This window comes from Oculina patagonica, chromosome 1 (genome assembly GCF_052425735.1).
Source record: "Oculina patagonica isolate OP01 chromosome 1, crgOcupat, whole genome shotgun sequence".
Lineage (NCBI taxonomy): Eukaryota > Metazoa > Cnidaria > Anthozoa > Scleractinia > Oculinidae > Oculina > Oculina patagonica.
This window is the reverse complement of record NC_135758.1, coordinates 43,653,158-43,680,433: the sequence shown is the minus strand read 5'-3', so window position 1 is coordinate 43,680,433 and position 27,276 is coordinate 43,653,158. Positions and strand designations below refer to the sequence as shown.

Sequence of the window (27,276 nt, the reverse complement as noted above, 5' to 3'; positions counted from 1 at the left end):
TTCTTTCTATATATCAAAATAGATTTGGCAAATGTTGAGTTTGGATGATCAACGGCCAAGAAGTTCGAAGGTATGTTAACGATGTTTTGAACAGTCTCAAATTTACTACAAAATGAAAGGCTTATAACTCCACTGTTATCTCGATTTAGAACAAGCCATTTACCATGAACAAAGCTTGTTCATTGGTGAATTGATTCCATTAATAAAAAAATTGGGGAAATGTAACCGTTAAGAATAAAAAATTATGGAACCTCTAGTAAATTGGCCATTTCAGCGCCAATTCAGCGGATCAGCTCATTTAACAGCAAATAATCGGGAGAAACATGAAAGGGTTACAGTCGTTTATAATAAGCAGTTTCCATGTATTCTTTGCTTATCTGAAACAAATACATGATCTTTGCCAAAGATATGGCGATTTTTGAGCGTACGATCGTTTCTCCAAATTTTTATGTCGGCAACTTTATTTTATTTGTTGTCGAGATTATACGCTGTTGTTATTCAATATTCGTTTCACAAGAACTTCTGTTGCTCGCATTTCCCAAATCACTGTTTAAGAAATTGCCCATTCCGTAACAGGGTCATTCTTACTATTTCTTTAAAAATTACTAGGAAAGCAAGAATGTCATAGAACGGTTTTATACTAGTAAAAATACCTGTCACACAAAAATTCAACTGTTTGTGTTATCTGGATGTTTTCACAAATATGCAAATTTAGGAATTCTTAAAGTGCCTATCTTTAAGTATTTCACGCTTAAAGATTCCTCTAAATCTTTTCGCCTACCTTTAGGACAAACGAAGTTTTGCGTCTCCAAGCAGAATGCTCGTTATCAGCAATGAAATTCGAAGAGATACAGAAGCTCGAGTAAAATTCTAACTGCTGTGAAATGAACATCGTTTGAGCTTGACGTGTATTTATAGATTACTCATTTAACAGCAAATAATCGGGAGAAACATGAAAGGGTTACAGTCGTTTATAATAAGCAGTTTTCAGGTATTCTTTGCTTATCTTAAACAAATACATGATCTTTGCCAAAGATATGGCGATTTTTGAGCGTACGATCGTTTCTCCAAATTTTTATGTCGGCAACTTTATTTTATTTGTTGTCGAGATTATACGCTGTTGTTATTCAAGTATTCGTTTCACAAGAACTTCTGTTGCTCGCATTTCCCAAATCACTGTTTAAGAAATTGCCCATTCCGTAACAGGGTCATTCTTACTTTTTCTTTAAAAATTACTAGGAAAGCAAGAATGCCATAGAACGGTTTTATACTAGTGAAAATACCTGTCAGACAAAACTTCAACTGTTTGTGTTATCTGGCTGTTTTCACAAATATGCAAATTTAGGAATTCTTAAAGTGCCTATCTTTAACTATTACACGCTTAAAGATTCCCCTAAATCTTTTCGCCTACCTTTTGGCCAAACGAAGTTTTGTGTCTCCAGGCAGAATGCTCGTTATCAGCAATGAAAGTCGAAGAGATACAGAAGCTCGAGTAAAATTCTAACTGCTGTGAAATGAACATCGTTTAAGCTTGACGTGTATTTATAGATTGCGCTCGAGCTCCGTTAATTAAGTTTATTCATTTGGCGATCAGATAAAAATCAATGAATGATCAGTGGTGCCTTCGTATCCTCTTTTGTTCTTTTACACAGTGGCCTGAATTTGGAACCGTTCGGGGAATGGATTATCAATTACTCTTCGTTATGCCATGTCACCCCTTAATGTGGGAGCGCCGCGCCTCAATTCACGATAAAAAATTTATGGCCGCCCGGTCCATTTATGTAGTTCTCCGCCAGGTCTCTCAATAGGCAGGTTACGAGCCTAGTGGCCCATCCGGCCGGAGGTCATACCGGTTTCCGCAACGTGAAGCGACAACGAGTATTTTTTACTCCACCCGGATGGGATGCTATTCCATCGCAGGGTTACCTCCCTTCCCGAAAAGCTAAAGATTGACTGGCAATCATTTTTTAACCTGGGTAAGAAAAGGGACCCTGGGAGTTGAGAGGCTTTCCAAAGAACTTAACGCATTGTCCCCCAAAAGCTCTATCCAGGACTGTTTGGTCCAGAGTCCAGCGCAGTGACAATTATTAGGCCATCGCGCTCCCCAACCGTGAAAGAAAGTGCAAAAATCTGCTTGTATAAGCCCTGGGGTTGTACAGTTTGGTACGAAATGTGGGCTTTTAAATGTGTTAATTAAGTTTATTCATTTGGCGATCAGATAAAAATCAATGAATGATCAGAGTTATTAAAGTCCATTTCTAAGCACGAGAGACACGGAAGTTTGTTTCAGAAGCATTTATGCATAGAAATACCGGTTTATTATTGACTGACGCGGTTAAAAAATACTCGGCTTCTAGCGGTAAATCTGCATTTATAATAGCTGGGAGTTTGGGGTTTTTTTTGGTGTTGTTGTAGGAAGGCGGGGGGAGGGGGTGGAAGTGGTGCCTCCGAATCCTCTTTAGATCTCTGACACAGTGGTCGAATGTTGAACAAAAGAGCTCATCTGTTAATAAGCATAATGCGAGCTGATTTTGAAATGAACATGACTTTACGTTTGTGTCATCAGTAATTATCGTGTTCGAAGAAGGCGTGGCTTACTCGCGGCAAGAACAACATAACAGTGAAGCTAACACATTTTCCTCATTGATTTGAAATGAATTTCGAATCAATTCTTTTTAGGGCAAGTTAAAAGATACAAATGTTTTTCGTCCAGATTTTTACAAAAAAGCAGGTGAGAACTTGGCTGTTTTTGTTATCTCGGACTTTTTTTTTATTAAAGTCGAACCTCTCGAGCTCCATAAGGACACCTCTCGTGATGCGTCATGACTTACATCACGTATGTCCTTATCGCCGACCTAGCTAGGTGAAGAAAGGGACTACCGTAATTACTCGAGTAAGCGCCGCGGCGCTTATTAAATTTTTTACGCCTCCAGTGCGGCGCTTATTCGAGGGCGGCGCTTATTAAAAAGTTTGACGCCACAAAGAATCTAATCCTTTACATTTATTAAAATAGGGTCCCCTGATTGCCAAAAGTCGTCTCTTGCTGAAGATTGTACTGAAGAATGTTCAATAGAAAAACTGAGCGGTAAAACAAGCACTTTGAACTGCAGAACGTCGCTTTTGATGGAAAGAAATGGAAAAGAATTCTGTTTCTAGTTAAACACATTTCCTTGAATAAGCGCCGCATCGGGACTGCGGCGCCGGGGGCGGCGCTTATTCGAGGGCGGCGCTTATTCGAGTAGATACGGTATGATAGTACAGAGGCTTTCCGAAGAACTCAACGCAATATCCCCCCAAAGCTCGAACCGGGATTTAAAAATCTCAAAAAAGTGTTAATATGAATTGTAAATCCACTCATAGCGGTCTGGCCTTACTAAAACCTGGAGAAAGAAAAGACAGTGGGCAGATAAATGAAAGCTGTTCGAGAGTACGCTGTTGAGCAGATTCTGTGAAATTCCCCTTTTTATCCTTTTCTCTCATAAGCCCTCCCAATTCAAGGCCCATATATTTCTTCCAAGTCAACTGTCAAAGTTTAAGGCCACTTTTTTCCTACCAGGTTACCGTCTTGAGAGTTTTAAATTTTATTAAATCTTGGTGACACTGTCCCTTTAATTCATTAATGTAATTCAAATCAGTTTATAAAAACGTTTTTCAGAAAACAAGAAGTTTTTTTTAATTTCGCTTTAAGCCACCGCACCCCAACCACGGATATAAGACCTACCACATTTAAAAGCCCACATTTCGTACCAAACTGTACAACCCCAGGGCTTATACAAACAGATTTTTGCACTTTCTTACACGGTTGGGGAGCGCGATGGCCTAATAATTGTCACTGCGCTGGACTCTGGACCAAACAGTCCTGGATAGAGCTTTTGGGGCTTTCCAAAGAACTTAAAAGTTCTTTGGAAAGCCTCTCAACTCCCAGAGTCCCTTTCCTTACCCAGGTTAAAAAATGATTACCAGTCAATCTTTAGCTTTTCGGGAAGGGAGGTAACCCTGCGATGGAATAGCATCCCATCCGGGTGGAGTAAAAAATACTCGTTGTCGCTTCATGTTGCGGAAACCGGTATGAGCTCCGGCCGGATGGGCCACTAGGCTCGTAACCTGCCTATTGAGAGACCTGGCGGAGAACTACATAAATGGACCGGGCGGCCATAAATTTTTTTATCGTAAATTGAGGCACGGCGCTCCCACATTAAGGGGTGACATGGCATAACGAAGAGTAATTGATAATCAATTCCCCGAACTGTTCCAAATTCAGGCCACTGTGTAAAAGAACAAAAGAGGATAGGAAGGCACCACTTCCACACCCCCTCCCCCCCCCCCCCCGAGCCCCCTCAAAAAAAAAGCTACACCAAAAAACACCCCAAACTCCCAGCTATTATAAATGCAGATTTCCCGCTCAAAAATAAACCGGTATTTCTATGCATAAATGCTTCTGAAAAAAAACTTCCGTGTCTCTCGTGCTTAGAAATGGACTTTAATAACTCTGATCATTCATTGATTTTTATCTGATCGCCAAATGAATAAACTTAATTAACGGAGCTCGAGCGCAATCTATAAATACACGTCAAGCTCAAACGATGTTCATTTCACAGCAGTTAGAATTTTACTCGAGCTTCTGTATCTCTTCGACTTTCATTGCTGATAACGAGCATTCTGCCTGGAGACACAAAACTTCGTTTGGCCAAAAGGTAGGCGAAAAGATTTAGAGGAATCTTTAAGCGTGAAATAGTTAAAGATAGGCACTTTAAGAATTCCTAAATTTGCATATTTGTGAAAACAGCCAGATAACACAAACAGTTGAAGATATGTCTAACAGGTATTTTCACTAGTATAAAACCGTTCTATGGCATTCTTGCTTTCCTAGTAATTTTTAAAGAAAAAGTAAGAATGACCCTGTTACGGAATGGGCAATTTCTTAAACAGTGATTTGGGAAATGCGAGCAACAGAAGTTCTTGTGAAACGAATACTTGAATAACAACAGCGTATAATCTCGACAACAAATAAAATAAAGTTGCTGACATAAAAATTTGGAGAAACGATCGTACGCTCAAAAATCGCCATATCTTTGGCAAAGATCATGTATTTGTTTAAGATAAGCAAAGAATACCTGAAAACTGCTTATTATAAACGACTGTAACCCTTTCATGTTTCTCCCGATTATTTGCTGTTAAATGAGCAATCTATAAATACACGTCAAGCTCAAACGATGTTCATTTCACAGCAGTTAGAATTTTACTCGAGCTTCGGTATCTCTTCGACTTTCATTGCTGATAACGAGCATTCTGCTTGGAGACGCAAAACTTCGTTTGTCCTAAAGGTAGGCGAAAAGATTTAGAGGAATCTTTAAGCGTGAAATAGTTAAAGATAGGCACTTTAAGAATTCCTAAATTTGCATATTTGTGAAAACAGCCAGATAACACAAACAGTTGAATTTTTGTGTGACAGGTATTTTTACTAGTATAAAACCGTTCTATGACATTCTTGATTTCCTAGTAATTTTTAAAGAAAAAGTAAGAATGACCCTGTTACGGAATGGGCAATTTCTTAAACAGTGATTTGGGAAATGCGAGCAACAGAAGTTCTTGTGAAACGAATATTGAATAACAACAGCGTATAATCTCGACAACAAATAAAATAAAGTTGCCGACATAAAAATTTGGAGAAACGATCGTACGCTCAAAAATCGCCATATCTTTGGCAAAGATCATGTATTTGTTTCAGATAAGCAAAGAATACATGGAAACTGCTTATTATAAACGACTGTAACCCTTTCATGTTTCTCCCGATTATTTGCTGTTAAATGAGCTGATCCGCTGAAATGGCGCTTAAATGGCCAATTTACTAGAGGTTCCATAATTTTTTATTCTAAACGGTTACATTTCCCCAATTTTTTTATTAATGGAATCAATTCACCAATGAACAAGCTTTGTTCATGGTAAATGGCTACTTCTAAATCGAGATAACAGTGGAGTTATTAGCCTTTCATTTTGTAGTAAATTTGAGACTGTTCAAAACATCGTTAACATACCTTCGAACTTCTTGGCCGTTGATCATCCAAACTCAACATTTGCCAAATCTATTTTGATATATAGAAAGAAGAAAGATAGTTCTTTATAACTATGCCAAGTATGATCGAGAAACTGTGACGGCAGGTTCAGTGTCGAACTAACAAGAACACCTTCGATCCGCCATGTTGGCGAGCCGTCACGGACGCTTCAAATCGGCCTTCTCGATATTTTCCAAAATAAAAAGAATTGAAACTTTTTAATATCCATTTGGTAGTTAGGACCCTAAAACAAGACTGCATGCCAAATTTCAGCGAAATCGGTGAGGTACGGTGTCCGACCAAAGTTCGAATCTTATAGACTATGACAATTAAAGTCCCCAGACATTTTGTGGCATTTTTGTGAAGTTTAATGATGGATTTCATTACCCATGTAAGAATAATGTATATAAGTTGTTGCTCATGGGAGATATTGGGCACTAGTTAAAGGCTATTTCCAACAGTACGAAATGTGTACCTTCCAAAAGACCGTTTGAGGAGAAGAAATCAAATCAGACGGTTGAAGTGAATTATTGTACTTAAAGCCTAATAACCACAGAATATAACGCAGTGAATTTTATTTTCAGAAGTCTTTTTTTCTTGTGGAACTGGTCAATCAAAGTCAGCTAATTAAATATGCATAAATTAGTGAAAAATGGCCATTTTTTCAAAAAGTGCCATAACTTGAAGGGAATAAAATATTTTGAGTTGATGTTTTGCCAGAGTAAATAGCTCACCATACCCAACATTTATGCTAAGTTTGGGCAAAATCGGTGATATGAGCTGTATCACCTGTTGCCTGGTCCTCTTATGGACACATTCTTAAGCTAAAATTAAGGGTGTTTTTAACAGGTTATACCGTTGCTATAAAACCTTTTAATGACAAGATTTTAATCACAACTTGTCCATCAATGATTACGCATCTGTTTGATACCGTAATTGTATAATTGTAGCGTCAAAATGAAAGAGAGTCGTAATAATGATCCTTCAATTTTGAGGTGCTGAAAACGTCAGGAAAGTATTTTGAGCCACCTTAAAACATTATGCTTAATACCTTTTGTTTCAGAATTGCTCCAATTCTATGCTTTGAGATCGAAAATGAAGAACATTATGAATCTTAATTTCCCTGAAGCAATTTCCAAATATACGTCTTAGCTGATTTCGAAACTTTTTTTATTAATGCAATTTTATTACACGAAACACTAATAACATAGGTACTACAGATAAATACATATTTACAACGGGCTATTTACAAGAGACGTAATTTCTACATGAACACTTTCAAAGGGAAAAAAAATAATTGTCAATTATAAGGATAACTAATTATGACTACTTCTAAAATATAATTCTTACTCACAATACAACGCTAGAGTACAATACATTACGCTAATTACATTAATAAAACGAGACACATTTTAAATAATTTCTTACTAAGTTGAAATACATAGCTTATTTGTAAACGGTTCCTTTATTATTATTATTTTTGATAAAATGTGAGTTAACTGTTACGGTTAATTTCACTGTAACTAAGTGACCGTTAGTCAAAATGAGAATTGTGAATAAGCTAGGACATATTTCCACAAAACCCAAAATATATAACACGAGCAATATATCGAGAGGCAACTAACATAACACGTACAAAACCACGACCATAATCATCATACGGGTCACTTTTCTCGCTGTTTTTTATGGCCTTGGCTCTTCCTTGACTCCGATTCACATGTGAAAGATATCATATCTTTGACGTGTAAAAATATGATTTTTCTCAGCGAGAGATATCGTGGTAATTCACTCTTGTTTATATTGGCGGAAAATAATTTATTACATCATTAGTCATATACGGCAGGAACAGCTTTTAAATAATGAGACTTTAATAACTTTTTTATCATGTTAAAACGTACACAAAGTTTATGTTTATATAATTTTGGGTATACTTTGCTATCTCGGCTAGCTCAATTCATATGTAGATATATATTTAAATAAGAAGTAATGTCACAGAGATTTGAAAGGCACCTTTGTGTCGAAGAAAGGCTTCGAGTCTGAGTGGTGGGTTCTTTAGTGACGTTGCTTGCACAGCTGAGTGCCGTTTACCTAGCTCGTTGAGGAATTATAAGCAATGATGCGAGAAGTTTCACTATCAGGCGTTACTCGCCCAACTTAGAACGCGAGCATCGTGTAATCAAATAAAATTTCGTCGTCAATCAAATGCTTTACCACTGTCTTACAAAATTAATATTATAATTTTTCGACGTTGTCGATTTATTCCGTCGATTCTCTGCCACTTAAAAAACCAATGTTAAAAATCAACATGGAAAGATTTGAAATTGATTAATGGTGTCATTTTGTACAAAATAGCGTCATAAATGTCTGATGATGAAGAAGCGAACGGATTCATTTATGAACTCCCTAAACGCCCAGGTAGAAGAGAAGCTACCTTATTTACATCTGTTGCAGCTCTATGCTTTGTGATCGAGCAAACTGAACATTGTGAATCTTTATTTTCAGTAGGCAGTTTCCAAATAAAGCTATAAACTTACTTCGAAACTTTTGACTGAAAGTTAAATAAATATAAGGATTGAGGGCGCTGTAAGCAACTGTTAAGAAAAGAAGTAAAACACGTAAGTTACGCAAAAGTTCCATGTGACAAACGACATTCAAAATATACGATACAGATAAAGGGAGCCAACACAGAACATACAAAGCAACCACAACAATCATCATCCGAGTAACTTTTCTTGCTGTTTTTAAGGCTTCCGCCTGCATTTGACTTTGACTGTTTCCTTCCCCTGGTACCTCACGTGACCAAAGTTTGTAGCACACAATTGTGTAAAGAACTGTTATTAACAAAAGTGGCAGGACGATGTTCACAGTGCCAAAGATACCGTTAAATAAGTTCCACCGAGTTTCGATATAGCAATAATAATAATCCTTAGAATTAACCAAGATTCCTTTTAAAATGACGTTCGTTGAAAGAGCAAAAGACAAAACCCACAGTAGCAGAATTGTTTTCTTGAAATGTTGAGATACGGGTGAAGGTCGTAACGGTCGAGTCACTGCGTAGAACCGTTCAACAGCAATCGTTACAAGAATCCATATTGAAAAAAGAGGTAGAGTAAATATGATCGCCAGAAAGGACTTGCAACTGATCAAACCAAAAAGTCCTCCAAACCATCGGTTTCCGATTGGATTGAATTGGTTTAAAGTATTCATTAACCCCGTCATAGTTACTAGGATATCGGCACACGCTTGATTCAAAATCAAATAGTTGGTAGTGGTCTTCATGGAGTTATCTGTTCGGATGATGTGAATGATGACTGAGTTGCCGAATAGTGACAACAGAAATATGATGTAGTGTGCTGAATATGCCAGCGACTTGAACTGGAAAACTTCAGCATCGCTTGTCTCATTTTCTAGGGATAAAAAGAAGATATTTTTATATATAACATAAGTATTGCTGCACGCTTGACGAATTATCTCGTAATCTCAAATCTACACTTATCTACGTCTATTCTGAAGAAGAACACTACTGCTGTTGCTAATGGACTGAATGCTGAAACTACCTTCGTTTGCCAGAAACGTACAGTTCATCTCTCCAGAATGTGTGTGGTCCTCCAAAAAAGATCTGTTATTTAAAAAAAAAAACGGAAACTATTAAACAGTATTTTTATGGCTTGTGATCTCAATGTATGTGCGCGCGACGCTAGAATAGTTCGCTTTCTGCTTGATTCAATGAGAGATATTCTTAAAAACGGTCTGCCATACTGCATCTTAAAGCGACAAACAAAATAAAAATAAACTAGTGGCCAGCTACCCTCTTAGATTAAATAAACAAACAAAATATAAGGTTCCTCCACATTATTTCAAATGTTTGACAGCGAGAGATTGCAAGCAAAAACAATACAACGATTTATCGAAATGAAATAAATTTTTATCCAATCACAAATTTCAAAAGCCAGGTATAAATTTAAGTTCCAAGTCAGGTAATTTTAGACCTAGACATACAGGTAGCAATAATAAACTTTGTAAATCAACTGTTCGTTCTCCCCTCCGCTTGATGAAATAAGAAATTACTCGTACAAGTCTGCCATAATGCATCTAAAAGCGAAAAAAAAAATTAAAAACCTCATGGCCAAGCTCTGATCGACAAAGAAACCAAATAAAGGGTTTCAAGGCTGTCAAGACTTCTAAGTCTCATTTGGAATTTCTTACATCTGCTGCATTACTGTTATAATCTCTTCACGTAAGAATACTGAATATACATGTCAATCGGGAAACAACATACACCAACTTACTGATACTGGTTTTAAATATTTTGAAACTCTCTTTATGCATGTAATTTCCTTTTAAAAGTACACACAACTTAACTTACTATGTTTGATCCTTTTGCGTCTCGACCTTTATCGTCTTAACGTTAGCAATATGTTTTCGGCTAAGGCGATGTTCCAACAGTGCAAGGTTGTAATTATCAGCTGGCTCACTTTAGTTGAAGTCTTGAAGTCAATTTGTTTTCGGCTACGACAGGTACCCAAGTTATTGTTTTGCTTTCCATATTATTAAGTGGCAAAAAAACAATGTTCTTTGTAATTGAATTTTTAATGTGTTTATTTTAATTTCGAAGAAATTAAAATACGGGTAAATCTCAATGATAAGGATTAAAAAGTGTCAACAACAAGGCAATTTCTTTTTCGTTTTCAGATATATTCTTTATTACCTTACAAAAATTAAGAAACGGAGAACAGAGAGCAAGAAAAAAATTAAATATATCGCTATATTTCGGTGGAAAATAAATTATTACATCATTAGTCATATCCGGCAGGAAAGGTTTTTAAATAAAGAGATTTTAATAACTTTTTGTCATTATAAAATGTATATACACAAGGTTAAGTTATGTTTATATAATTTCCGGTAAAATTTTTTAAAAACGCTGACTCAATTCATATGTAAATACGTAAATAGGATGTAATGCCACATGCATATGAAAGGCGCTTTTATCTCGAAGAAAGGCCTGGAGTCTAAGTGTTGGGTTCTTTTAGTGAGGTTGCTTGCACAGCTGAATGGCGTTTACCTATTTCTAGCTCCTTGAGGAATTATTAGCAATGATGCGATAGGTTTCACTATCAGGCGCTACTCTCCCAACTTAGAACGTGAGCATCGTGTACTCAAATAAAATTTCGTCATTAATTAAATGCTTTACCACTATCTTACAAATTTAATATTATATTTTTCGACGTTTTCGATTTATTCCGTCGATTCTCTGCCATTTTAAAAAAACAATGTTAAAAAACCTACATGGAAAGACTTGAAATTGATTAATCGTGTCACTTTGTACAACATAGGGTCAAAAATGTTTGATGGTGAAGGGACGAAAATGTTCCTTTCATTTACATCTGTTGCAGCTCTATGCTTTGTGATCGAGCAAACTGAACATTGTGAATCTTTATTTTTAGTAGGCAGTTTCCAAATAATGCTATAAACTTACTTCGAAAGATTTGGCTAAAAGTTAGATAAATATAAGGATTGAGGGCGCCGTAAGCAACTGTTAAGAAAGGAAGCAATGCACGTAAGTTATACAGAAGTTGCATGTGCCCAACGACATACAAAATAAACGATAAAAACAAAGGAAGCCAACACAGTACATACAAAGCAACCACAACAATCATCATCTGAGTAACTTTTCTTGCTGTTTTTAAGGCTTCTGCCTGCATTTGACTCTGCCTATTTCCTTCCCCTGGTACCTCACGTGACCAAAGTTTGTAGCACACAATTGTGTAAAGGATTGTTATTATCAAAAGAGGTACGAAAATGTTCACAGTACCAAAGATCCCGTTAAATGTTATCCACCCTGCAGTTTCGATATAACAATAGAAATAATCCTTAAATTTTACCAAGATTCCTTTTAAAATGACGTTCGTTGAAAAAGCAAACGACAAAACCCACAGTAGCAAAATTGTTTTCTTGAAATGTTGAGATACGGGTGAAGGTCGTAAAGGTCGAGTTACTGCGTAGAACCGTTCAACAGCAATCGTTACAAGAATCCATATTGAAAAAAGAGGTAGAGTAAATATGATCGCCAGAAACGACTTGCAACTGATCAAACCAAAAAGTCCTCCAAACCAACGCTTTCCGATCGGACTGAATTGCCCTAATGTATTTATTAGACCCATCAGAGTTGTTAGGATATCGGCACATGCTTGGTTCAGAATCAAGTAATTGGTAGTGGTCTTCATGGAGTTATCTGTTCGTATAATGTGAATGATGACTGAGTTACCGAATAGTGACAACAGAAATATGATGTAGTGTGCTGAATATGCCAGCGACGTAAACTTGAAAACTTCAGCATCGCTTGTCTCATTTTCTAGGGATAAAAAGAAGATAATTTTTATATATAACATAAGTATGGCTGCACGCTTGACGAATTATCTCGTAATCTCGAATCTACATTAACTTACGTCTATTGCGAGGAATAATACTGCTGTTGCTAATGGACTGAATGCTGAAACTACCGTTGTTTGCCAGAAACGTCAAGTTCATCTCTCCAGAACGCGTGTGGTCCTCCAAAAATGATCTGTTATTTAAAAAAACGGAAACTATTAAACAGTATTTCTATGGCTTGTGATATCAATGTATGTGCTCGAAGCTAGCTCAGTTCGCTTTCTGCTTGATTCAATGAGAGATATTCGTAAAAATCAGTCCGCCATACTGCATTTAAACACGAAAACCAAAATAAAAAAAATAGTGGCCACCCTCTAAGATTAAAAAATATATATTTATTTAAGGTTTCTCCACATTATTTCAAATGTTTGACAGCGCGAAATTTCAAGCAAAGGCAATACAACGATTTCTCGAAATGAAAATATATTTTTATCCAATCACAAATTTTAAAAGCCAGGTATTAATTTAAAGTTCCAAGTCAGGTAATTTTAGACCTATACATACAGGTAGCATTCATAAACTTTGTAAATTAATTGTTCGTTCTTCGCTTGATGAAATGAGAGATTACTCGTACAAACAGTCTGCCATAATGCATCTAAAAGCGGGAAAAAAATAAAAAGACTTAACGACCAAGCTCTAAGACAAAGAAACCAAATATAAGGTTTCAAGGCTGTCAAGACTTCTAAGTCTCATTTTGGAATTTCATACATCTAGTGCACTACTGTTATAATCTCTTCACGTAAGAATACTGAATATACATGTCAATCGGGAAACAACTTTCACAACCTTACTGAGACTGGTTTTAAATGTTTTGAACCTCTCTTTATGCATGAAATGTACTTTTAAAAGTACACACAACTTAACTTACTATGTTAAATCCTTTTGCGTCTCGACCCGTTTATCGTCTTAACGTTAGCAATATATTTTCGGCTACGGCGAGGTTTCAACAGTGCAAGGTTGTTATTATCTGCCTCACTTTAATTGAAGTCTTGAAGTCAATTTGTTTTCGGCTACGGCAGGTAGCCAAGTTATTGTTTTGCTTTCCATATTATTAAGTGGCAAAAAACAATGTTCTTTGTAATTGAATTTTTAATCGTGTTTATTTTAATTTCGAAGAAAATTACAACACGAGTTAATCTCAATGATAAGGACTAAAAAGTGTCAACAACATGGCCAGATATACGTTTTCAGATATATTCTTTATTATCTTACAAAAACTAAGAAACGGAGAACAGACGGCAAGCGGAAATTTTATCGTTATATTTTGGTGGAAAATTAACTATTCAACATTAATCCATATACGGCAGAAAATGTTTTTAAATAAAGAAATTTTAATAACTTTTTATCATGTAAAAATGTATATACACAAGGTTAAGTTATGTTTATATAATTTCCGGTAAAATTTTATAAAAAGGCTGGCTCAATTCATATGTAAATACGTAAATAGGAAGTAATGTCACAGGCATTTGAAAGGCGCTTTTATGTCGAAGAAAGGCCTGGAGTCTGAGTGTTGGGTTCTTTAGTGAGGTTGCTTGCACAGCTGAATGGCGTTTACCTATTTTTAGCTCCTTGAGGAATTATTAGCAATGATGCGATAGGTTTTACCATCGGGCGTTACTCGCCGAACTTAGAACGCGAGCATCGTGTAATCCAATAAAATTTCGTAATTAATTAAATGCTTTACCACTATCTTACAAAATTAATATTATAATTTTTCGACGTTTTAATTTCGATTTATTCCGTCGATTCTCTGTCATTTAAAAAAACCTACATGGAAAGATTTGAAATTGATTAATGGTGTCATTTTGTACAACATAGGGTCACAAATGTCTGAGGACGAAGGGACGAAATGGTTCCTTTATGAACTCCATTAAAGCCCAGGTAGAAAAAAACAACTTATTTACATCTGTTGCAGCTCTATGCTTTGTGATCGATTAAAATGAACATTGTGAATCTTTATTTTCTGTAGACAGTTTCCAAATAAAGCTATAAACTTACTTCGAAACTTTTGACTCAAAGTTAGATAAATATAAGGATTGAGTGCGCTGTAAGCAACAGTTAAGAAAATAAGCAATACAAGTATGTTATGCTGTAGTTGCATGTGCCAAACAAGATGTAAAATAATTGATACAAACAAAGGGAGCCAACACAGTACATACAAAGCAACCACAACAATCATCATCCGAGTAACTTTCCTTGCTGTTTTTAAGGCTTCCGCCTGCATTTGACTTTGAGTGGTTCCATCTCCTGGTACCTCACGTGACCAAAGTTTGTAGCACACAATTGTGTAAAGAACTGTTATTAACAAAAGAGGCAGGGCAACGTTCAGAGTGCCATAAATTCCATTAAATGCTATCCAGCTATTTTGGACATTACAATAATAATGCCCCTTGAATTTTACCAGGTCTCCTTTCAAAATTACGTTCGTTGAAGAAGCAAAAGACAAAGCCCACAGTAGCAGAATTGTTTTCTTGAAATGTTGAGACATAGGTGAAGATCGTAACGGTCTGGTTACTGCATAAAAACGTTCAACAGCAATCGTTACCAGGACCCATAATGAAAAGAAAGGTGGAGTAAATATGAGCCCCACAAAGGACTTGCAACTGATCAAACCAAAAAGTCCTCCAAACCATCGGTTCCCGATAGGACTGAAGTGACCTGAAGTATTTATTAACCCCATCAAAGTTATAAGGATATCAGCACAAGCTTGGTTCAAAATCAAGTAATTGGTAGTGGTCTTCATGGAGTCATCTGTTCGTATAATGTGAATGATGACTGAGTTGCCAAATAGCGACAACAGAAATATTATGTAATACGATGAATATGCCAGTGACGTGAACTGGAAAACTTCAGCATCGCTTGTCTCATTTTCTGGGGATAAAGAGAAGATATTTGACATATGAAAATATCTATAGATATGAACATATCTATGTTCTCGTAATCTCGAATGTACATAAACTTACGTCTATTGTGACGATTAATACTGCTGTTACTAATGGACTGAATGTTGAAGCTACCGCCGTTCACCAGAAACGTCAGCTTCATCTCAGCAGAATGTGTGTGGTTCTCCAGAAACGATCTCGTTTAAGAAAAAAATTGAAACCAACGGTATATCTATGACTTGAGATCTCAATGTGTGTGCGCGAAGCTTAACTTGCTTTCTGCTTGATGCAATGAGAGAATACTCGTTAAAACGGTCGGCTATAATACCTCTAAAAGAAAAAAAGAAATTTAAAAATCTAGTGGCCACGCTATAACACTGAGAAACAAAATAGAAGGTTGCAACGGTGTAAGGCTGTAATTATTTGTTCACTTTAATTAAACTTCTCAGCACAAGCAATGCGTTTCCGGCTACGGCGATGCAGTCAAGTTATTGATTCGTTTCTCATTTAATTTAATGAGAAAAAACAGCGTTATTTGTGAAAAAGTTTTCAATGGTACGATTATTTTGTTCCAGCAGTGCAAGACTGTAATTATTTGGTTCACTTTGATTAAACCGACATCTCATTACGTTTTTTTTTTTTAATTTCGGGGACAATTACCATACGAGTATTCAGACTGGGCTTTTTTGGACCTTATCTGACCGGGGGGGCTTCGGAAGCTCCTCCTATGTAACTTCCAGAATATTTAAGCAATCACAATGAAACTTATAGGATGTATAGTATATCCAAACATCTTTCTTTTTCTTTTCACGTGACAATTACACCATGATGTCAAAACAGCCGCCATCTTGGATCCGCCATCTTGGATTTCAAGATTTTTCCAAAATGCCAGAAAACCCCCCCAAAATTACTGCAAAGTACACAAAATCAATAAAACTGTGCTTAAAAACCGTAAAAAGGTAAAAGTTAATTGCATTTAAGTTAATTTTTATTAATAGAAACACGAAAATTACAAATTTGGGAAAACATGCCTATCAAAATGCTGTTGCCATGGTAATATCAAGTTTTTGACACAACGTCCTATCCTACCAAATTATTCCCAGATAAATTTAAGATAAACTCACAAAGTTTGGCAGGGTATGGTTAAATCTTGAAAAAGTTATAAGCGTTCAAAGTCAGCGCAGGCCGCAAAAGCCCCCCTCCCCTCCCCACCCCCCCCCCCCGGGGGGGTCTGAATAGGGTTAATGCTAAGAGTTAAAAAGTGTCAAGGAAAAGGCCACATTATTTTCGTTTATTAAATATACTCTTGATATCTTAGATAAATCAAGAAACAGAGGACAGACGGCAAGGTGATTCTTTGTTGAGTACTGTGCCGAGATGCTCAGTCTTTCACTCCGCTCGTTTGTCAGTCTTCCGTTTCTATCGTTCACTTCTGTACTTGTTCTTCTCTTTTCACCTGTCAAGGTCTTCACTTTTCGGTGCATTTCCCAGTTCTCCCTTTCTTTGCTGCTCTGATCTCTTAGCATTCCCTGCCATCTTATTGAACTAGTGCGTATTGTCTTCACGAGCACTACTTTTCACTTGTCGTTCTTTTCCGTGTACTGCTCCCGACCCTTATTCTTTGTTTGACTTGTTCTGAACACGTACTTTCGAGCTACAGCTTAAATTGTCTCCTTTTTTCTATTTTCCTCCACGTCCTTTCACGCGGCCCAATGTTTACTGGTTCCCTTCCCAAAGCACATCGTTACTTACTCCAGCAGATATGCTGTTCTTTTGTTCATTTGGTCAACATTTTCTTTTTCTCACGAATCTTCAAAGACTTAGAATCTCTCTCTGACCTCAATGTTGTATTTGACGCTTATCCCATCATCTGCCAGCGTGAAGTTTGCGTATTAAATCTTATTCCATCTTTTTCCCCTTGGGCTTCACTTCAACTTTAACTGAAGCCTAGTCTCCATTAGGCAGTGGTTGCTTTCCACTTGCCATGTATCCGTGACTGACGATCTACATTCCTTAGCAATCATTGTGTGATCTATCTGATCCTTAGTTTTGCCGTTTGTCAAGTATGTCGTTTGACATGTTGTCCATGTTGCTTGATGAATTCCCTTATTGGATAAAATCGTTCCCCTGATGAACGAGCCCGTTCATCGTCCATGTTGCTTGATGAATGTCCTTTTTGGATAAAATCGTTCCCCTGATGACCGAGCCCGTTCATCTCGCAGAACTCGCACAACATTTCATATTTTCCGTTCTTGGCTCTCGTGCTATGATGTCCCACCATCTCTCTTTCTTTAGTTGTTCCCTTTCCCACTTTAGCATTGAGGTCTTAAGAGATCTGGTGTACACTCCATAAAGCATCACCTGTCAGGCCTAGTACCTTAACTTAACAATTCAAAAGTTCTCCAGAATTCAATTTTTGAAAAAGATGTTTGCCGTTGGATTCCATTAAAAACACTGTAATTTCTAACCGCGTTGCCTACCCGTCAAGTTGGCGTCAAAACGGTGATAAAGTCTATTATTAACAATGATGCGATAGGTTTAACTATCAGGCGTTACTCACCCAATTTAAAACGCGAGCATCATATAATCAAATGAAAAGTTTCGTCATTAATGCTTTACCACTATCTTACAATTTTAACATTATATTTTTTTCGAAGTTTCTATTTATTCAATCGATTCTCTGCCATTTAAAAAAATCGATGTAAAAAAACCTAGAAGGAAAGATTCGAAATTAACTAATGGTGTGTCATTTTGTACGACATAGGGTCAGAAATGTTCCCTTCTGAACTCCCTAAAAGTCTAGGTAGATTAGCCACGAGCAGGTAACCTCCTCGTCCCAGGCCTAATCCGTGTGTACATACGGGGGCGGCAGCGAAAAAATTTCTTGGTTCTATGGATAACCATTTGTTTTCTTATGGATGTTCCGCTCGCGCTCCCCTTCGGCGCGCGCAGGAGCTCGGCAATGAATTTTTACATGATAAATGGCGGAACAGTGACCGTTCCCCTGATACTTGCTTGTCTTAGCCAGCTTTTTAGCCTTACCACTTTAAAATGGTCTCCGCGGTCCCTGTAGAATCAACTTATTTAAATTTGTTCCAACTCTATGCTTTGTGATCGAGCAAAATGAAGATTGTGAATCTTAAATTTACGAAGGCAGTTTCCAAATAAAGCTATCAACTCACTTCGAAACGTTTGACTAAAAGTTAGATAAATATAAGGATTGAGGGCGCCGTAAGCAACGGTTAAGAAAATAAGCAATACACGTAAGTTATGCTGAAGTTGCCTGTGCCAAACCAGATGTAAAATAATTGATACAAACAAAGGGAGCCAACACAGTACATACAAAGCAACCACAACAATCATCATCCGAGTAACTTTCCTTGCTGTTTTTAAGGCTTCTGCCTGCATTTGACTTTGACTATTTCCTTCCCCTGGTATCTCACGTGACCAAAGTTTGTAGCACACAATTGTGTAAAGAACTGTTATTAACAAAAGAGGCAGGACGATGTTAATGGTTCCATAGATCCCGTTAAATGCTACCCACCCATTTTGGACATTACAATAATAATGTCCCTTGAATTTTACCAAGATTCCTGTCAAAATGACGTTCGTTGAAAAAGCAAGAGACAAAGTCCAGAGTAGCAGAACTGTTTTCTTGAAATGTTGAGATAAAGGGGAAGATCGAAACGGTCGGATTACTGCATAGAAACGTTCAACAGCAATCGTAACAAGGATCCATATTGAAAAAAGAGGTAGAGTAAATAAGAGCGCCAGAAAGGACTTGCAACTGATCAAACCAAAAAGTCCTCCAAACCATCGGTTTCCGATTGGATTGAATTGGCCTAAAGTAATTATTAACCCCATCAGAGTTACAAGGATATCGGCACATGCTTGGTTTAAAATCAAATAGTTGGTAGTGGTCTTCATGGAGTTATCTGTTCGTATAATGTGAATGATGACTGAGTTGCCGAATAGTGACAAAAGAAATGCGATGTAGTAAGCTGAATATGCCAGCGACATGAACTGGAATACTTCAGTATCGCTTGTCACATTTTCTGGGGATAAAAAGAAAAAAATTTTTATATATTTATATCATAAGCATGGCTGCACGATTGACGAATTATCTCGTAATCTCGAATCTACATATTAAGCTTACGTCTATTGTGACGAATAATACTGCTGTTGCCAATGGAATGAATGCTGAAACCACCGTTATTTTCCTGAAACGTCAAGTTCATCTCTCCAGAACGTGTGTGGTCCTCCAGAAACGAACTGTTATAAGAAAAAATTGAAACCAACTGTATAACTTTGACTTGAGATCTCAATTATTACGTGCGAAGCTCAGTTCGCTTTCCGCTTGAAGACATGACAGGTGCTCGTAACTGAACAGTCTGCCAAAATGCATCAAAAAGCCAAAAAAAAAAGTTCGTGGCCATGCCCTAAGACAAAGAACCAAAAGTAAGGTTTCTTCATATTGTTTGAAATGTTTGACAGCGTGAAATTGTAAGCAGAAAATAAAAGAATTCACCTAAATGAAATTAATGTTTATCTGATCGCACATTTCCAAAGCCAGATTTTAATTTAAAGTTTCAAGACAGGTAGTGTTAGGCTTATACATACAGGAAGCAATCATAAATAAACTCTGTCTACTTTGTCTCAAAAAAGCCTTCAATACAATATAAAATTTCCAACGCATTCACCCGTTTATAATAGTGGTTATTTCTTAGTCCTTTCGGAAATGGCCTGCTGGGTTATAAATTCATTCCTTTTTTGCTACACTTTTTTTATTTTATTATTATTTTCTTGCAGCTGCACGTACTGCCCTACCAGTACTAATCTGTACATATTCTCCGGAATAGAGTCTCGCCTTTAATATAAGCACGTCATATCGTTCCAGCAAAGTAAATTTACGCTAAACATCTCTTCTCTGTACCAAGCATGTGACGCTGTGAAATTTCAAGACGGATTTCTTGGACTTTTTTTGGCCCTGGTTTCCTTTACGTCGGTATCAGATTCAGTTTCGATCGCGGTGTTTTTAAATTAAAATGTACTACCAATAACCAATGATTTGTATTTTAGAGGCAAACATTGACGGTGATTGGATCGTGTTTTGGCAACGGGCTTTCTCAAGATTTGCTCATAAGACGCCGTGAAATGAAACCAATTCATTTTACGCTTTGACGACATATTATTAAACGGAAACACGAAAGACAATTGACCATACAAAATTATAAATATAGAACAAACATAAGATAATCAAAACTACTGCAAGAAATTTAACATTTTTATTAATAATACAAGGATTGCTATAAGAGAGCGAAGTGAATACAACTTAAAGAAAATACGACTGTCATCCCGAGAAGTTATTACGCCGGTCAACAGCTGTGTCGACTTGAACATGAAATTTTACACTTAAGAAATTAAGAAAACCATCGCAAAAAAATAAAAAGATTAACAAAAATCTGCGAAAAGTCCACTGCGATGAGCAAGGTTAATAATTTTGAATTACCACTATAAGGTTTGTGCGTCCTGATCACGTGCAAGTCCATAACCTGCGAACAGACTCTCTTCTGGGGCCTAGAGCAAAACCAAAAAATCTGCATATCCCATCATCTGCCAGTTTTTTCGTATTAAATCTCATTCGATCTTTTTTCCTTGGGCTTCACTTCAACTTTGGCTGAAGCCTAGTCTCCACTAGGTAGTGGTCGCTTCCCACTTGTCATGTATCTGTGACTGACGATCTACATTCCTTAGCAGTCATTGTGTGATCTATGGTGATCCTCAGTTCTGCCGTTTATCCTGTCTGCCGTTTTGTCTGGTTTTCCATGTTGCTAGATGATTTCCCTTGTTGGATAAAATCGTTAATTCTCCTGCTGAACTAGCCCGTTCATTTTGCAGAACTCACACAACATTTCACCATTCTCCATTCATGTCTCCTGTGCCATGATGTCCCACCATTTCTCTTTCTTTAGTTGTTCCCTTTCCCACTTTAGCATTGAGCCCGGGGGCATTGAGGTCTTCAGTGATAAGCAAAACGCCATTTCTGTTGCACTTCTGAATCGTACTCTCTTGTTGTTCGTAAAGATCATCTTTGCTCTCCACACTCAAGTCCTTGGTCGAGCAGTATACATGCATCAATTTCAGTTTCCTGTACTTTGAATAGAACCTTGCCTTGATCATCCAGCTAGTTTCTAGTGTACACTCCATGACGCATTTGGCCGCTTGCTGAGACATCATGGCTCCTTGACGTGGCTCTTCTTCGCCTTTGTAAATTATAACCTCTCCTGTGATTAGTTTTGATTTCCCTCTTCTTCTCTACCTGCACTCTCTAATGTTTTGAATCTCTTGCATTATATTTCCAGAAGCAATGTTTACTGGATGTGCAACTGAAATTCAATAGCGTTTGCTGTGTATCCTGGTGGAACAATAAAGTATTTTTTTTATAATGGTTCTTTAAAAACTCTGGCATAGTAACTGATAAATTAATCGACGATACTCGAGAAATCCAAGATGGCGGATCCAAGATGAAGGTCCAAGATGGTGGCTGTTGTTGAATCATGAATAAATAGAGACCTGCACGTATTATGTACCCTCCGTGTTTTTTTGCCTCTTAGCATCGTTAAACAAGGCACTTGCCTAGATTTGACATATGTAGAAAGTAAAAGGAAATTGTCCTTCACGAATGGTCTATCTTTTAAAAAATGTTATTTTAATGTAAGCGCATATAAACATTATCGAGGAAATTTATGGCGTTTGTAAACCGCTTAAATGTCACTGGTACGCAAATTACTGTTGCCAAAGCTGACAGGTGATTGCTTGAAAAACAAATTTCTCTGCACGAAGCACAACTATTATGGCTGGATTGTTTTTAATCTTTCGTAAAGTGGAAGGCCTTGCCTGAATATCTAAGCCAACACTCACCGCTTGCTTACAGAGATTAGAATATAAGGTAAGTAAAAAATGGAAGGTACAGTGACAAATATATGAGGAAATCTATTTTATTTACCCTCTTTAGAAATAGTAACAGCTTAGTGGTAACCAGTGTTACAAATTGAAGACTGAACGATGCAAGTTTTTAGTCGAAACCGATGCCGACTTTTTTAGAGTCCGTCTTATTCAATAAGGGGAGTTGTTCCTTCTTTTACTTTTGCTGTCTAAAAGGGTTTAATTAATTTAGCATGTCGTACTTTTCAGGTAAAATCTTATCCCGTAAAATTAGAAGATCTCTCTACACACATTTATTCATCAGATATACATCAGATAAACTTCAGATCATCTGAAATCATTAATGTAATGATTTTTTTTCTAGATTTGATACTTGTTCCAAACAAGTAAAGCCTTTTTATGTTCTTTTCTGTGACCAAAAAAAAACATCTGTGCAGTTTGCTTTAAATTAATTTCCATATTCGCAAAAGCTATATTTTTTTTATGGTAATTCAAAGCAAAATGTATTTGTATGGCTAAAAAAACGAATGACTCGTGTAGTTTCCTTTTGTTAGCTGCGAGATAACCAGTCTCATTGGCATAGGATTTCCAAAGGGTTTGCCTTATTTATCTGAAATAGACTGTGATTTGGGTATAACTGTTACACGAGAGCTTAAAACTACCACACTTTGATAAATTTCAAATTAATTCCACAGTTTATTAGCTAGTCAGATAATGTTCCATACTACAATGTCGATATTTTTATCTGTCTTTAAATCTGCTGTTATAAATTCTGTCACATCGCCAATTTTCAAAGGTGTTTTTCATCAGCGTTTATAACCCACATTTAATTCACTTCATGCAAAATAAGTCAAATTCCCAGACGCTTTAATCGGTTCTTGGAATCGCATACTATCAAAGTAAGTGAAATTATTACATCTGCCACAGCTAATATAAAAATTCATGCAAACTAAAAACTTCCTTTTCTGAAATTATTGACGCAGCTTAATTCGAATATCAACCAATAATAGCCGTCGATATATCGATATCTTCCGAAGATTTTTTATTTTTTCAGAATAGATCTTGAACTTGAGTAAACAAATAAAGGGTTTAAAAGCGTACGTGAGGATTATGACATGTATCTATGGCACCTTAAATTATGCTTATCAATTTAATAAAACACCGATCTCAGACAGCACTTTAATAGCTGTTCTACGTGTACTCAGATGTGTGATTGAGGAGGGCTGTTTATGATACTAGTGATTGCAACTGGTGGAAGGCGAATTTTTCAGTATCAAGTAAAAGGCCGATCGTTGAAATCAAAAGCACGGTGAGTCCATTATTGAGTAAGTCGTGAACACGTATATTTTTTCAAATTAGTAGATCAGTGTAAAAGGGAGAAATCTTGGCCTCGCCAGGACGCCAGTCGCAACTTGCAGCATGAAACCAAGCTCGAGACTTGGTGCAAAGCGAATTAAAGCAGCGAATTATTTCTTGTCGGGGGGTTTGCCAAGCATTTTTCTATTGTATGAAAATTTGTATTGGTTTAAAGTGAAGGAAAGATGGCATGTTCTTTGAGTCATTCGAAGATAAGCAAATAAACAGTTTTAGTCAATACGAAACTACTAACCTCTGTACTATGGAGGCTGATATTCTGAGAGTACATGACTTCGAAACTCGGCTCAAACTGATTTAGCATATTTTATGTGAACCCTTCTAAACACCTTGTTAAGAATCCAGACAGATAGATTCGTTTGCTGCGTGGTCAAACCCGCGTATTTAGGAGAATTCTGTTTAAAGATCACATCATCAAGGGTATCTTAATAAATTAAAACGATAAATGACGACGTCTCATGCTACATTCGTACAATTTCATAACAAACCTATGTACAGTTATGAAGCACTGCCTTATTATAATATAAGCCCAACATTTCTACATTTTGACTAAAATTTACATCTGGCGTCCACTACATGCTTGCCGAGATCTGTGAAGTGATCTTATCGTCATAAATACATCGTGTCAAGTACAGGTTTTATTAAACAACCTATCGGAAATCAACTATCATGAGCAACAAAAGACAACTATAAGTCTTGCTTAAGAACAGAAATTACAATTCGTCTACTGAAGTCGCTCCCTCGGAAACTTTCGTCGATCTATCGAGGGTGCGACTACAGTTAATTCCCGTATTCTGAAAACAAGTGAGCGCACCCAATTTTTTCTGATGTGTCATTTTCGTTGATGCCGACACCTGATAAAAATGTAGTTTTAAAGAAAACGTGCATAAGTCATTATTAATTAAACAGCTCATTGTTTGTCGCAGTTCTTGTTAGAAGGCAGCTGCACTTTTGAAGGTAGATATAAACAAATTCGCTCTGTTAATTTTTGATAGTTGTGCAGCGATCAGCAAACCTGAGGACATTGTGATTCGTCCGCCGCTCGCTTTTCGCACATTTTCATTAAACAGTTCCACGTCGGAAACGAAAATAGCATTACCATTTTCTAACAGCCATGCAAACTGAATTCAGTACATTCTATACCAGACGACACAAGAAAAATAAAAACTTACACGATTTTTAAAACGAACCTAAAAACATTAAATTTTACGGGACTTTGATCGAGTATTTTGTCAATTTTTATTATTGCTATTTTACTGTTTTTAATAAAATTTTAATCTTTTTTTTAATTTGTAAATTTTATATTTTTAATCTTAGTTAGACAATATTGTAATTCGTAGTTATTATTAATTATAGCTTAATTCATTTTTATACACTTCCAAGAAGTTTTTATTTTTTTATTTTGTATTTTTATTTCGTGGCGCACCTAAACTAGTTGTTTAGCTAAGTGTTGCTGACCACGTTAAATAAAGATTGTATTGTATTGTATTGTATTGTATTGTATTGTATTGTATTGTATTGTATTGTATTGTATTGTATTGTAGTACTCTTTGTTCATAATTTGACTCTCCAAAATTCAGCAGGACTCAAAAAATATATAGCTTCACATTATTACGTCTAATAAGACATAATTACTTGCGCATTTATTCTAAAGACATCAGATCAGTTAGTGTAACGTACAAGTTAGGCTTAGACCTGTTATAACAGGGTAATAGTGCCTTGTTTGCGTCACTAATTCTTTCTTTCTAAGTTCAATTTATAACTTTTTTCTTTGTATGATCTCTTTTTAATAATTAGGATTCCTGAGTTATGGAGATTCCGACCAACATCACCGCCAAGATTCTGGTCAATCAAGGTATTATTTAAAAATATCACATCATGTCAATACGTGAATGTAGTTCGATTATCCAGTTTCAGTTCGCTTTAGCTTGAATATTTCCTTGCTTTATTGTTTGTTCGTATATCTGATTATTTGTTTGTCTGTTAATGTGTTTGTTTATTTGCTTGTTTGTTTGTTTGTTTGTTTATTTCTTATCACGTTAAGGCGGGGAAGGGGAAATCGTTCGTTGTTCGTTGGCATTAGTTCAATGGCGTTGATATGTAGTAGATAAAATATGAGCGGGAGATCTGTATGGGCATTTACAATGGCGAGCCGTTTATTGTAAATGCCCATACAGATCGGACGCGAATATTTTATTCTACTTGTGAAATGAAAACAATAAATTGAATGCAAAGTATTGTTATGTGAATCAGTAGAGATCTGTATCAAAAGTTAATGAATACTAATTAGCTGAGCAGGAGTTTGTATCAAAAGTTAATTCTCTTGTTTGATTTGTATTGGGGTTTACAGTTGTGTACATGTGATTTGAATACTGTGCTGGGATTGGTTTGCACCCTCATGAATAGTTAATGAATTTTACAAATAATTATACAAGTGGTGCCACTTAATACCCCAGACTCTCAAAATACTAAAATCGGTACTTTTTTATTATTCCTAGGGAACAACACAACTCAGTTCCCAATGTTAATATCCAGTACGACAATTGAAATGGGCATCCTGTATTTAGGCTACATCCTCCTCATATTGACGTCATTAGCTGGCAACTCGGTCCTCATTCACATCATACGCACAAGGCACTTCATGAAAACAGCAACGAATCGTCTTATACTCAATCAAGCATGCGCGGACTTGATTACGACGCTGATCAGTATGCCGGCTATGTTTAGTGATTCTTTGTTTTATAGAAAGTGGCATGGCGGAACCGGAAGCTTGGTGGGGTGTAAGATTGTAATGTGGGTTGTATATTTGCCGCAATTTTGTTCCGTTTGGACCCTAACTGCGATTGCCATAGACCGATATTTTGGGGTAATGCGGCCTTTACTGTCTTCCCCGATATCACGTCATATCAGACTTGTTATTATGGGACTGTGGGTCTGGGCGTTTGCGTCAGCTGCTGGAATAGGAGCTATGGCGCGCCTAGTGTTCGTCAACAGACATCTCTTCTGTGTTATTGATTATTTTCACGTTAAGATGACCGCAGTGAACATAACAGCATTGTGTTTGCTGTTTCTTAACTTTCTTGTGCCTCTTCTGGTCATGACTGCCCTGTATTCAATCGTGTGTTGGCGTTTATGGTCACGTGATCCACCAGGTGAAGGAGCCGGTCACGATCAAAGACACGAAGAAGCCATGAAGACAGCCAAGAAAGTTACCCGGATGATGATTGTTGTTGTTGTGTTGTTTGTTTTGTGTTGGTGTCCTTTCCATGTGTTTGTTGGTTTAGACAGCTTTCATAAGATCACTTTGCCTTATCCTGCTCTCAAGTTTGTTGTTTGGTTGTCAAACGCTTATAGTGCCATTAATCCGTTCGTTTACTTCTCTTTTAATAGTAATTTTAAGCACGAGTTAAAGCTGATATTTGGCAAATGCTGTAGGAGGCTGAAATGCTGTACATAGCAAACATAAACTTTTTTCTTGCATTTCTGCGCAGCGATTTAGTTATTTAAAGGGACTGTGTTACGAGAAGTCTTCTAAGTTTTTGGGTAAACTATGCTAGAATTAAGAAGGTGCACTCACTGATCAATACCTTTGA

General features: G+C 36.7%; 3 protein-coding genes across 10 annotated transcripts; 1 reads left to right on the top strand and 2 right to left on the bottom strand.

Moving 5' to 3' along the window:
- Positions 1–7,360: 7,360 nt before the first annotated feature.
- LOC144632276 (substance-P receptor-like) lies at positions 7,361–24,811 on the bottom strand. Of its 6 annotated transcripts, XM_078490923.1 has the most exons (4): positions 13,351–13,444; positions 12,500–12,615; positions 9,611–9,672; positions 7,362–9,460 (listed from the first exon to the last, which is right to left on the bottom strand). In XM_078490923.1, the coding sequence occupies exons 3-4, from the start codon at positions 9,636–9,638 to the stop codon at positions 8,490–8,492; spliced, it is 999 nt and encodes a 332-aa protein (XP_078347049.1). In that variant the 5' UTR covers positions 9,639–9,672; positions 12,500–12,615; positions 13,351–13,444; the 3' UTR covers positions 7,362–8,489. The 6 variants fall into 6 exon arrangements, with proteins under 6 accessions (XP_078347033.1, XP_078347049.1, XP_078347055.1 ...); XM_078490929.1 differs by lacking the exons at positions 12,500–12,615; positions 13,351–13,444 and adding an exon at positions 13,241–13,259; XM_078490915.1 differs by lacking the exons at positions 12,500–12,615; positions 13,351–13,444 and adding an exon at positions 10,420–10,554.
- On the bottom strand, positions 13,751–19,622 carry LOC144632329 (substance-P receptor-like). 2 transcript variants are annotated; one of them, XM_078490959.1, is made up of 2 exons: positions 19,521–19,622; positions 13,751–15,353 (listed from the first exon to the last, which is right to left on the bottom strand). In XM_078490959.1, the coding sequence occupies exons 1-2, from the start codon at positions 19,600–19,602 to the stop codon at positions 14,383–14,385; spliced, it is 1,053 nt and encodes a 350-aa protein (XP_078347085.1). In that variant the 5' UTR covers positions 19,603–19,622; the 3' UTR covers positions 13,751–14,382. The 2 variants fall into 2 exon arrangements, with proteins under 2 accessions (XP_078347085.1, XP_078347093.1); XM_078490967.1 differs by lacking the exon at positions 13,751–15,353 and adding an exon at positions 18,247–19,419 and having other exon boundaries at positions 19,521–19,621.
- Positions 22,231–27,210, top strand: LOC144632351 (substance-P receptor-like). Of its 2 annotated transcripts, XM_078490981.1 has the most exons (4): positions 22,231–22,313; positions 23,515–23,618; positions 25,481–25,538; positions 26,182–27,210. In XM_078490981.1, exons 3-4 carry the CDS (start codon positions 25,493–25,495, stop codon positions 27,138–27,140), a joined length of 1,005 nt encoding a protein of 334 aa, XP_078347107.1. In that variant the 5' UTR covers positions 22,231–22,313; positions 23,515–23,618; positions 25,481–25,492; the 3' UTR covers positions 27,141–27,210. The 2 variants fall into 2 exon arrangements, with proteins under 2 accessions (XP_078347107.1, XP_078347115.1); XM_078490989.1 differs by lacking the exon at positions 23,515–23,618 and having other exon boundaries at positions 22,238–22,313.
- The last annotated feature ends 66 nt before the right edge of the window (positions 27,211–27,276 follow it).

What these genes read in the sequence shown, in the direction of transcription:
- LOC144632276 (XM_078490899.1), bottom strand. Translation starts at nt 12,581, where the DNA reads ATGAACTTGACGTTTCTGGCAAACAACGGTAGTTTCAGCATTCAGTCC. An exon ending in TATTATTCCTCGCAATAGAC is followed by an intron (nt 12,406 to 12,499) that starts GTAAGTTAATGT and finishes TTTTATCCCTAG; the next exon opens with AAAATGAGACAAGCGATGCT.
- LOC144632329 (XM_078490959.1), bottom strand. Translation starts at nt 19,602, where the DNA reads ATGAACTTGACGTTTCAGGAAAATAACGGTGGTTTCAGCATTCATTCC. An exon ending in TATTATTCGTCACAATAGAC is followed by an intron (nt 15,354 to 19,520) that starts GTAAGCTTAATA and finishes CTTTATCCCCAG; the next exon opens with AAAATGAGACAAGCGATGCT.
- LOC144632351 (XM_078490981.1), top strand. Translation starts at nt 25,493, where the DNA reads ATGGAGATTCCGACCAACATCACCGCCAAGATTCTGGTCAATCAAG. An exon ending in CAAGATTCTGGTCAATCAAG is followed by an intron (nt 25,539 to 26,181) that starts GTATTATTTAAA and finishes TATTATTCCTAG; the next exon opens with GGAACAACACAACTCAGTTC.